We start from the raw sequence: 12428 nt of genomic DNA, 5'->3' as shown, positions 1-12428 counted from the left end.
CACACACACACACACACACACACACACACACACACACACTTAAGTCACGCATCTATTCCAGACTTTCATTTGTCTGAATTGAACATCAGCAGTATGGTCTGCCTAAATACTTGCTACAGACCACACACTGTCTATAAAGCACATTTCCCAAACACAAGTTCAACTGTTTTTGACACGATGATAATGAATTGAATTGCCGCATGTAAATAAGAACAGGCCTCGGCGCAAAGTCCCCCAAAATAAAAACTGGCAACTCCAACAAGACCTCATTTGAACCGCCTCTACCTTTTGGACGCGTCTGTTTAATTCATCGAGGTGTCAAACAACGTTTAAAAAGTCAAAAGAAAAAAAAAAACATGACATGACGCAAAAAGAAACGTCTAGCTGCTATCCAGCACCGCTGCCCAAACACCCCCAAACCCGACATGCTGACGTCATATCCAAGCGTTCACCTCTTAGCTTGGAATTCTTAACGACCTCAAAAAACACCCCCAAAAAAACAAAAACAAAACATTAATATTTTAGGGCAGGTTTCTTTAAACGATCGAATGCATATAAATGAGGTCATTTCCTCTTTGAAGAAAAAAAGGGGTCCTCGTTGGTGTGTATCCGACAGTAATAAAGAGCTCGCCTAAAATTACCGCTGAAATGTCTAATTAAAAGCTCGTGCTGCGCTCCTCTCGAGTCCCGCCTCAATGAGAGCGCGCTGCCAGCACCGTCAGCTCACGTTTCCCCGGAATAAGCCGCGTGACAATGGCGCTTTCAGTCGGTGGTCTAAATAATTAAAAAGAGAGGAATAATTACAGTGTAAAATTGTAATTATATTGTCGGGCTGCAGGAAAGCCTCGCGATTGTGAAAGAGGAGAGGCTGTGTTTATATCAGGTTTTTTAGCGAGCCCCCCCCCTTCTCCATCAATATTGCAGAGGATAAGCTGATGGAGCAGCCCCGCTATATGAGACGCAAGAGGTCGGACTGTCATCACTGACAAGGGTTTGCCCCGTTATGTTTCTGACAGCATCCTCCAAATGATGGTTAGGTTGGTGCATTTTGATTACATTTTCTATAATTATCCAAAAAAACAAAAAAACAGTTCAGGTATTGGCCTGTCATTCCTTTTGCTCAGAGTTCAGAGTTTTTGTATAAACTTAATGACTCCTGGTTTGCCTGAATATTATAGGTTTGCCACTTCTGATCTCATGGGGTATTGCAAAATAGATACGTTGTGCTTTCATTGTGTTGAAATTTAGAAGAAGAAAAAAAGCCAATCAATTTCATGCTCATCTGGACAATTCTGTGTATGATAGCATGTATTGTAAACAGACATCACAAGCAAACATTAAATTACAGCCTGAGCCTTGTGATGTTCTGCTGTATGCGGCCTATGGCTCGATTAGATGACACGGATCTCAGCAGGGTTCATTCAGCTCCAAACGAACGTCAATAGCAAACAAAGTGGTCCTTGATCTGACAAAGGCCTGTACCCGCCATACACCTGATCCAGGTATCGATGCCTTATACCGGACAAGACTTTAGTGGGGTTAACCGATGAGGCATCGATCTGCTTATGAATAGTTAACAAGGTCTCAGAAGTAACCAACTGGCTTCGTTTACCATAGGCTATTGCTGCTCAGCTGCCTACACCAGAGCGTCATCTGCCCCTCGTTGTGCCGAGGCCTACTAAGCACATCTCACAACCCATCATCGTGGCTCATGTGTTGTGAGAGAAGACAGCATGTGTGGGCGGGCGTGCGTGCGCGTGTGCGGGAGTGCGCCTGTGGGCGTGCGTGTGTGTATTGGGGTGTGGGTGGCAACAGACAGTGTTGCTCGAGGCATAGCTATCATCGTCTCATCTTAGATTCGGTCCATTTTCATTGCTGAGTCTGAAAGGAAAATGCACAGCGTGTGTGTGTGTGCGTGCGTGCGTGCGTGTGTGTGTGATCTGAAACACGTCGCGTTATTTGACACACGAACAAAAGCACGCAAGCCTCGAAATTCACAGAGGCCTCAAATTGATTTGCATGTCCAGGAGAAGCCTAACAGATGGTCCTGTAACTTGATAAATGATAGGCTATCACTCTCTCCATCGTTTTGGTTGCCCTATACACACAGACATATATATATATATATATATACACACATACATATATACATGTGTGTGTGTATATATATGTATATATATACACATATATACACACACACATATATATACACACATAAATATATACACACATACTTATATAATAATAATTTTATATATATATAATGTCCGTTTTCACATGTTTAGTCCGTTTGTTTATCCTGGAAATAAGTGAATTATCCAAACGCAGCACGGAGCGTTCGATGTTGATTGGTTGATTGTGATAATTGGCGTTATCGATATTAATCCATGAATAATCGGTCCGCTCCGTTCATTTTCTCTAATATCATTCATGACCCGTATCTACTCCCCCACCTCTTTTCTTTTTCTTTTTTTCACTCCTCTGATGTGGCGTGTTTCTCTCCTGGTCCCGGACACAAAGTGGTTAACCGGAGGGCGCGTTAAGTGGGTGTGCCTTGCTGTTAGTTTAGCGGTCACTTGTACAGGGACGAGGGAGAATGGGTTGGTTGCGGAGAGCTGCCATGTGGTCACTGTCCTCTGCCATTCAGCCCGCCAGAGCCGAGGAGGATGGAGGTCCACTTTGTGTTGTGAGGAGAGCCGACACGTCTCGTCCTCGCTACGTCAGCCTGCCGCGCAAACACCCGCGTTGTCTCGCGTCGGATATTCCTCACTTCTACAAATTATAATAATCATAATAATATTAGTAGTAATAATAATAATAACAATACGTTTTCCGCGAAAATTCGTTTCAATCGGGACGCTTGGAGTGCCGTTTTTCTCCCAAGAGTAAAGGTATGTTTTTCTTAATTCTCATAATTACATCGCTAACCTTGTGAATAATTATGGGTGATGTGTTGTTTTGAGGGGGGAGAGGGGGGCCTTCTATGCCGACATTTTTAACACATCTTGTCGAAGCTTGATTTTTCCATCAGTGAGTTTCAGATCATGGTTGTTTTATCTCGTCGGTTGTTTCGGGGAAAAATGTCATTTCAGTGGCGTGTGTGTGTGCGTGCGTGCGTGTGCGTGCGTGCGTAGGCCGCACATTAACATCTCCTCAAAACGTAGCCTGAATATTGGATTTCACAGGTGATGGCACAGAGGCCTGCCTCGACAATCTGGCTTTTCCCCTCAATGGCCTTACGATAATCTGTGCGGAAGCTTTAATTATAGATAGCGCTGGTCTTTTATTAACAAACCAAAGACACGCGCTTGAACCTGCGTAATTACCCAGAAAGCGGCTTATAGTTGTTCTTTTCCTCTCTGCTAAGCGCATTTGGCGCAGCTCAGGGTGCATTTCCCTTCTGTTCGCATGGTCGTGTAAGGATCTTATGCACCTCTTAAGCAGTCGGCCTACGGTGCTGCTGGGCTGATTTAAAATAGGAGGAGCAGGCTCCATCCGAGCAGGCACACGATGACCTACAAGTGAAGAGTCCTCCTTTCACAGCCTGCAGAGCAGAGCACTAACACACAACGAATCTGCGTGTCTTATTTATCATGATACTAGGTCTCTGTGAAATTGTTATCCTCATTATTATTATTATTATTATTATTATTATTAGTTGTTGTTGTTGATTTGCATTTCTCTCGTAGCCTAGATCCATTAATTTTCTGCAGAAGCTAGTGAATTGTGGTTGCAACTATATATCATTATTTTACTTATTGTGAAATAACTTGTAATTAAACGTTCGCTGCTTTGTTTGTGGTGCTTTTGTCCCCATAACGTTGGGACACTGCTGTTGCTCCCCGCCTCGACTCATGTAACTTGGCTTTTGCACTTCTTCATTCGCAGGCGTCCAGGGATGGAGTCGATACCCGGCCAGCCGGCGGCGGGTAGAGACGCCAACTCCTCTCCAACCTTGAAGCAGGACGCGCACGGCTTCTCCGGCCCCGGCAGCTCCCTCAAGCCGAACCAAGTCAACGAGACCTATTTGTACGGGGTGCCCATCGTGTCACTGGTCATAGATGGCCAGGAGAGACTTTGCCTGGCGCAAATCTCCAACACGCTGCTGAAGAACTACAGTTACAACGAGATCCACAACCGCCGCGTCGCCCTGGGCATCACCTGCGTGCAGTGCACGCCGGTCCAGCTGGAGATTCTCAGGCGAGCGGGCGCCATGCCGATCTCCTCCAGGCGCTGCGGCATGATCACCAAACGGGAGGCCGAGAGGCTGTGCAAGTCGTTTCTGGGCGCGCACAACCCCCCGAAACTGCCGGAAAACTTCGCTTTCGACGTCTCCCACGAATGCGCGTGGGGCAGCCGGGGCAGCTTCATCCCGGCCCGGTACAACAGCTCCAGGGCGAAGTGCATCAAATGCAGCTTTTGCAACATGTACTTTTCCCCGAACAAGTTCATTTTCCACTCGCACCGCACCCCCGAGTCCAAGTACACGCAGCCGGACGCGGCCAACTTCAACTCATGGAGGCGACACCTGAAACTGTCGGACAAAAACGCGTCCGATGACATCAACCACGCGTGGGAGGACGTCAAGGCGATGTTCAACGGCGGGAGTCGAAAGAGGACGCTGCCGATGGGCGGCTCGGGTGTGTCCTCTCCGGTGAACTCGCAGTCCTCCTCTAGTCTCACCCAAACCGGTACCCCCGAGATCCCGCACAAAACTTTACGATGCGACGACGACCGGGCCAGCAACGCCGGCCTGGCAAATGGCGTCCGGAACTACCCGGTGATCCCTGTGCCCAGCAAGGGTTTTGGGATGCTTCAAAAAATCCCCCCGCCCCTCTTCCCTCATCCCTACGGATTTCCCGGGTTTGGATTGTGTCAAAAAAAGGACGATGGCGTGGCGGAGCCGAGCAAAACCGGCGTCTCGGGTGTGTTTTGGCCCGGCGCTAAGGACAGCGGTATCTACCCAACTTTCCCCATGTTCTGGCCCACAGCTGGCGGACTGCCCTTGCCGCACTATCAACAGCCCCAGCCTCCCAAACCCCCCACAGAGCTGCTCGGCGTCCGGCAAAGTATTGAGCTCGACTTGTCGGACCAAAGTGACAGGTGCACTAGTAGCACACCCAAAGACAAGTACCACGACAGCGAGCGATGTCCGAGCTCCCAGTCCGCCAGAAACGACGAGGACAAATCCGGGGACGAGACCCGGTCCATAGACGGAGCCCACACCACCCAGCGGAAGATCAGCTACATCTCCGCGTTTAGACCCGTGGTCAAAGACGCCGAGACCATCGCCAAACTCTACGGTAACCGGGACGCCTACGGCGGGGTGCGTCCCGGGTACTTATCCCCAGACTTTGTGAGCGAAAGTTCTAGTTACAGGTCGGGGTCGCCAGACAGGGACAGTGTGGACGACCTGGACGTGGACGTGGAGTCAAACCGGGGGCAAGACTACGAAGAGTCGATCCACGTGTCGGCAGGAGACCGTCAGAGGTCCCCTGTGCCGGATCGGGTTCATCCTAGTCCCGATGAGAACCGGGATCCAGCCTCTAGTCCGAGTCCACCGTCGCCGGAGGAATGTCCCGCTGCGAGCTCTGATGAGGAGAGGCAAGGCGCGCGTGTGTCCCGGTGCAGCGACTCCCCTCTTTACGAGGTAAGTCCGTCCAGAACCCACCCGGTACTTCAGCGGGGACTTGGAGGGATGAGGAGTATTTAAAGCTAATTTTCTGCGTTACGCAGCCGAGTTCGGCGTCTATGATGCAGTGTTACATTGTGGCAACGCTCTTAAATTAAACCTTAAACTGAATAACACAGCGTTTCATGCCTACAGTATCTTACATTGTGTTTTGGGTGTTATTTTGTTTGTTTGTTTTTTCATTTAATATTTGATGCAGGTTCAAGCATCCAACATGAATAATTTCTATTTAAACCCTTGATAATATGCCGAGGGTGCTCGTCGGGACCCCCCCTGCATGCACGGAGCATTTAGCCACCAAATTGCGGGGCTCGCACTTTTTAAAGCCTCAATTATACCCGAAAGACTGTGTTAGACGCGAGGGTCTCTGCCGAGAGAATGGGTCGGGAAACGGGGGGGAATTACGTGTAATTGGGGTTTTATGAAACGTGATTGTTCGGCTAATGTTGCAGGTGTGCCCCCATGAAAAGGAGGGACGCGGGCTTTTGAACGAGCCACCTTCGTTTGCATCGAAGCGTTCGAGCAGCCCGCGCTCATCACATGGTACTAATTATTTCATCACGGCCTCTGTTTGCTTTGCTGTTATTGCGACTATTGCACGCTGACTGCCCTCTGTTGTGTGCTGCATAGGTGCTCAGCAAGTCTCCGAGGAACACAAGCAGCCACCTCCCGCAGGGGAGGACGCGCTGAGACCCTACCAGGACCACAAGGACAGACGAGGTGCGTACGAGTTGCGTGCATCACTAACGCATGCCTATGCTGTAGCTTTCACGTTTTGGTGCGACACGCTTCTCTCTCAGCAACTTTTATCCCGCCAACGTGTCCTAACCGGAAACTAACTGTTTTGTTTTCCACGTTTGACGCACGCGTGTCGTGCAGCGGAAGGAGCTTTACGCGCCAATGTCGGCGCCCACGACAAGGACAGCATCGGAAACATGGCGAAAGGTGAGGAGGTCGCCGGACGCCCAATTACACACACCGCTTCCCTGTTCTGTCCTCTTGTTCGGTAGATCTTGTCCAGATTTTCCAACTTTGCAAATTAATCAAAACGAAAACGTTTAGTGTTGTCATCTTCATCCCGCCATTTATTACAAATCATTTGATCATGGATAGAAATATATCCGGGTTGGCCCTTTTTAAATCACCAGCAAACCGTGGCTTTTCCACCTTTTAACCAAGGCTGATTTACTAGCGAAAAGGTTAATGTCGCCTTTATTTTATGTCATTTGCTCATGGGCCCGTTGGTACGCTGTATATATACACCTACCCTAAAGATGATTGCTCGAGAGTCCCCTCTGAATCAACACGTTGTACGCCTCCAGTGTTTTTTTTTCCTTTCTTCGCCACTTAATGTTGAGACACCAAATTTGACTTATTATTCTACAACGCAATCATTTAGAGGCTATTAATATTTTAACGAACAGAAGCTATAACACGGCGCGCGTGCTGCCATGGCCGCGGGGCAAAGGGAACTAATTATTTTACAAGGCTTGGGAAAAAAAACCACCGGGCTCCACTATTAGCATCTCGAGCCTCGGGCACCTCATGGCAATTACTGTGGCAGGGAGCAAAAGAAACCCAGGAATTGGTTTGTTATTTAGAGGTGGGTGTCGTACTACGAGGATGTAGCGCGGGGAAATATGCTGAAATGCAGCTCCGAGCCGGTGTAGATGTTTGCCGCGCTTCGCCTGAGACGGTGGCGGAAATGACGTGTGGGGCTTTGTTCGTTTCGCAGAAGAACTGCAGAAGCAGCTCGTGGAGCAAGTTGAGCTCAGAAAAAAGTTGGAGCGCGAATTTCAACATTTAAAAGGTAGGTTGTGCTATCATAAACCCTGGCAGAGAGGATTGGCTTTTCTTTTTCTTTTCTTTTTTTGTGTGCAGATCGAGATCACAACTAGCCTTGACGCACCCTGCATGAATAGGCCAAGAGAAAATCAAAATTTTCCAATCTTATCACCTCATACAAGCTTATAGAAATCTTTATCATTAAACTGTGTGCGCGTGCATGCGTGTGTGTGCGTGTGTGCGCATTTGCTTGCGTTAGAACGAAATCTGCCGCTCCCTCTTGGATTTAGGGAATTACACCTTTTGAAACGTATTGTTTTACAATATCTCGGAAATGATCCCATCTGACGTGGCCTTCCATATACTCTTCAGATAATTTTCAGGATCAAATGAAGCGTGAGCTGTCCTATAGAGAGGAAATGGTCCAACAGCTGCAGATTGTTAGAGGTTAGTCTAAAATAAGTAGTGCCTTGGTAGAGCTTTTGAATCAAAACTGTGGAGGAGAAGAAAGTGGGGGGAGAGGAATCTAAAATTTTACTTTTCTTGGAAAAAAAATCACCAAAAAAAAAATATGTTACACATAGGTTAAATTAAAAACAACGAAAAGTGACACTTGCATATTGAAAGATGTAACCCTTATACGTGCAGCCATGTTCCTGTAAGCTCCAAACTTGTTTTTTTTCCTGTACTGCAGCTGAGTAAATTATAATGATACCAAAGGGAGAAATTGAAACCCCGCTGTTTTGTTTGCAAAGGTTATTTTCTCCTAAATCATGCTCTGGAAAATTGAATAGACAGACCATTATGTAGTGCTGTATCGGTTACATGCAGTAGACAGCAACTAATGCCACCCTTTAAAGGATTGGTTTCATGTTACAGCAACACAGTAGTTTAAATACAGGGTTCAAGTACACGGCAGGGTCACTCTAAATACCACAGGGGGCAAACAGCCTAGGTACACTTACTGTAACTCACCTCAGATGCATGACATTTCCCAGATGTTATAGAGTAGCTCCCTTTTTTTGTTGAAATGTTTGTTTTTATTTATCTATTTACACGTTTATTTTTTGTTTCGTTAGACACATTGTGCAGCGAGTTGGACCAAGAGAGAAAGGCTCGCTATGCAATACAACAGAAGCTAAAAGGTAAATTTTCATGTGGCCAAAAGAAAAGAGCAAATTGAGCTAGGATAAATAAATGACGTCATTATGCAAGTGCTACTTTTTTGAGTCTCTTGATTGGTCGATGTGTAGGCTTGAACAGCTATGCACTAAGACGATAATGAAACAAATAGTGTCCACGACCTAAAAAAAAAAGCTGCAAAGAAGACTTCATTATGACAAGAGTTCATCATCAGTGTGCATTCATGTCCAATTTAAACAAAATGTTATCCCCCCCACCCCCACCTTTGGACTCCCTTCCTCCCTAGAAGCTCATGATGCTCTTCACCATTTCTCCTGCAAGATGCTGACCCCTCGCCACTGCACAGGAGCCTGCACCTTCAAACCTCCACTGCTGCCCCCGTAGTGACGAGCACGGGTCTTCTCCCTTTGCCTGCAGAACAGCTTATTTCAAGCCGGCAAAATAAATAGACGAATACATACAGAGGAGAAATGCCCCCCCCCCCCCCCCAGGAGTTCAACCGCATTCACCCACCACCTCCTGTCACCAAAAGGGTACCAGCTCCCAGATACGTGCACACTGTTGTGATGATGTTGTTGTTGTTGACACTTTGAGTGGCTGTAGTTTGAAGCTTGTGGGCGTATAACGACCGTCGCTCAAGCTGAGGTCCGGTGCTGGGAGACTGACGTGTACCTCCACGTGCTGCAGATGTTCATCTAACGTAACGAATCAGCGGATTACTGATGCTCTTGAGCTTTGGCCCGAACCAAGAAATCTGAACCATAATCATGAAAAAAAATTATATATATATATATATATATCATGTGAACGATGTGCAATGAATTTGTACACTTGTGACATTAATTTGAAATGTATTTAATTATTCGGCATTGCTTGATTGTGTGACCATATTACGTGTTTTTACACATATGTGTTATTTATTATGTGTTGCTGGGATTATTTCATGGCGTTGATTATCCACCACATTGTCTGTTGTTGAAGTTAAGCACTTTAAAATGGGGGAAAATTCCGAATTGGACTTCACTGTAAACCCCCTATACCAAATTCTTCATCAACACATAAAACCTGGAGATCTCTTGTTGTAGTCTCATCTCTGTGTAACAGAGCACGCTATGGGAAGCACTTAAATACTGCAAGTCCTTCAGGTTTGAGACGATACAATAAAGGGTTTTCTTTCACCAAGCTGTGTGTCATGCAGAAGACAGACTCCACGTTGTGCAGATACATCAAACGTAGTCATTTACCCCCCCAAAACAAACACGTATGGAGCCCTTCATAGATACATGACTTAAGGGCTAATGCAGTCCAAGTCCTCAGCAGAGGATTTAAACACCAAACCCAGCACGAGCAACTCTTCTTTGTTGGTGTTTTTTTTCTAATACTGTGTACCACATCAACGACAAGTGAAACCAAATCTGTTCTCTAATTAAAATATTCACGGTCTTTCACCCTGAACACTTTCGCCATCACCTGTCAAAACATGTTTTGTTTTGGGGTTTTTTGTTCCCCCCACGGACACTGGACGACACATGGTAAACGTGTACAGCTTGACGTTTTCCTCGTTTTGTTTCATTCATGGAACTTTTGCTTTCTTTATTCTCCAGCGATCCTTACCTCTCATGTGAGGTTTTGAGTAAGAATATGCTGGCATGTCCCGTAATGTTTCCCGGACAGCTTGAGGTTATTCCTCTTCATGTATGTGTATCCATGTCAACATTAAAATGTGAAAGCCACTGCCCGCGTTTAGTCCGTTTTTTTTTAAAATTATTATTATTTTTAATGTCAGCCTGACACCTACTGGCCGTAAAGTAGAACAACACCTTACGGGGCTAATGTTTCCTTCCACTCGCTGCATATGTTCATTACACAACTATATCAATACATGTGATATGTCCAGTCAACTTATCATGTTGGACACTGAGCCAGGGGGACAGGCTGATCTAACAGTGAAATCTAATTCTTCTAATGGGAGGACTAATAGATATTGATTACGCGGCTCCTCAGATGGCTCTCAGTCCCCAGATACTTAATACTGAGTTAGATCCTCACATCACGGCAATGACACAGAATGGATGTTAATTTTCTGGGAGCATAATTGACCTCCAAGGCAAAGCCCGTTCTCTTCGAATACTAACTAGGCGCACTGGCACAGGGGGAGCAACTGAAGAGACCCGATGACTGCATTTAAGGTACAGTGAGATTTAGGATCTTTTTGATGACTCTTGATTGGTAGTCGCAACGTTAATACGTTTTATCTTTGCTCAGGTCTGAACAAATATAGGTTTTGCACAACATTCGCATACTCTCATTCAATTGAACATCCTAAAATCAAAGTATTTATTGATTGAAGTGTCTGCCATAAACTACTAATAATGCACTAATGCAGACAGATACCAAGTAGGACTTTTGGCACGATAATGGAGTTAAACTGCATGCTTGTCTGTGTTGTGGTTTAGACAGAAGATACTGAAAGCTTCCTATGACAAGCATGATAAACGTATGAATCATTGTGTAATTTTAAAATTCAAGTTAGGCACTTAAGACTGTCTTGGTGCCATGTTTTATGCTGATCATATGGTCGTCCTGATGCGCAGCAAGTGCATCATCACGGTCATCACCTCTTAGCTTTAAATCATCTAATGTTGGCAAAGGGGGAAGTGTTTTTACCAACTCTGACAGAACAAAACAATGTTACCTCTTGAAAGTGTTTCAGTGTTTGCCCGAGCTTAAAATTAATTGATGATATTTCGTTCAGTTTGTCGCCAACATAATCCAACTTTGCCATGTTCATTTCCGTCGCGCAATCACGACGCCCTGAGCCGATTGGTTTAGCTTAAGGTTGTCCGTCGTGTCCGACGATGACAGTCCTGCCTCTGCTACTTGCGAGTCTTCTTGTGGCTGTAAAGCCCAATCCGCGATCCACACTGTCTGCCACAGACAGAACAGATGAGAACACCGACTGGGGGTGTCCATGTAGTACTGGCTTCATGTCTTTTTGGCCATACAGCGCTTTACGTGGTAAGCGCTCCTTCGGCGTCCTGATGACGTCACCGAGCCAGCGAAGTTAGCGCTGGGTGCCGGTGGCCTCTATACTGATGGAGTTGGTCTTGCGGTGTATTTCAGTATGGGGCACTCGGTCACGCCAGGTTATCCTCAAGATGCACTGTAGGCATCTGCTGTGGAAGGCCTCAAGCATCCTGAGGTGGCGACTGTGCAGGGGAGTCGTGATGACAACTGCCAAGTAGACAGATATTTTGGTGTGGAGGTGGAGGTCTTTGTTTTGAAACACCCATCTCCTAAGTCTGCCAAAAGAGGATGACGCTTGTTTAATAACTCCCTGTCGATGCTGCAGTCGTCAGAGAGGAAGCTGCCCAGGTATTTGAAGGATTCCACTGTTGCGAGTGGTTTGTCGGAGATGGTGAAGGTTGGTGAATAAGATGGAGGAGCAGATGCCCACTGGTGTACTAATTCAGTCTTTGCCACGTTCATAGAGAGACCCAGCCTACCATACGCCTTTGCAGCAGCTGCAAGCCCTTGGAGGCACTACAAGAGGGTAGCTACATCCTGCACCGATAGATCACCACGTATCGACTGACAGGTGCGTTCGTTTTGTTTTTTTTGTTTTTTTTCCTTCCTCTCGAACCCACTAGGGGAGCCATTGTTCTTTCGACGCGATACGTCGACTTATAGTGTGGTAGAAGAAGTTCACAGTCAGGAAAACAAAGGAGACGTTGAATTAAAATTAATATTTTGGCTGAATTATGCGAATTCGGGGGGCAGCCGCGGGAACCGCCACAGCCGGGCCGCG

General features: G+C 46.4%; 1 protein-coding gene across 1 annotated transcript; it reads left to right on the top strand.

Annotated features, from left to right (window-relative positions):
* The first annotated feature begins 3898 nt into the window (after positions 1-3898).
* On the top strand, positions 3899-9004 carry LOC130112001 (SKI family transcriptional corepressor 1 homolog-B-like). The gene is made up of 8 exons (XM_056279310.1): positions 3899-5650; positions 6145-6235; positions 6323-6412; positions 6572-6637; positions 7428-7502; positions 7850-7924; positions 8557-8622; positions 8907-9004. The coding sequence occupies exons 1-8, from the start codon at positions 3899-3901 to the stop codon at positions 9002-9004; spliced, it is 2313 nt and encodes a 770-aa protein (XP_056135285.1).
* The last annotated feature ends 3424 nt before the right edge of the window (positions 9005-12428 follow it).

Source organism: Lampris incognitus, chromosome 4 (genome assembly GCF_029633865.1).
Source record: "Lampris incognitus isolate fLamInc1 chromosome 4, fLamInc1.hap2, whole genome shotgun sequence".
NCBI classification, from domain to species: Eukaryota; Metazoa; Chordata; class Actinopteri; order Lampriformes; family Lampridae; genus Lampris; species Lampris incognitus.
This window is presented reverse-complemented; position numbering and strand designations above follow the sequence as displayed.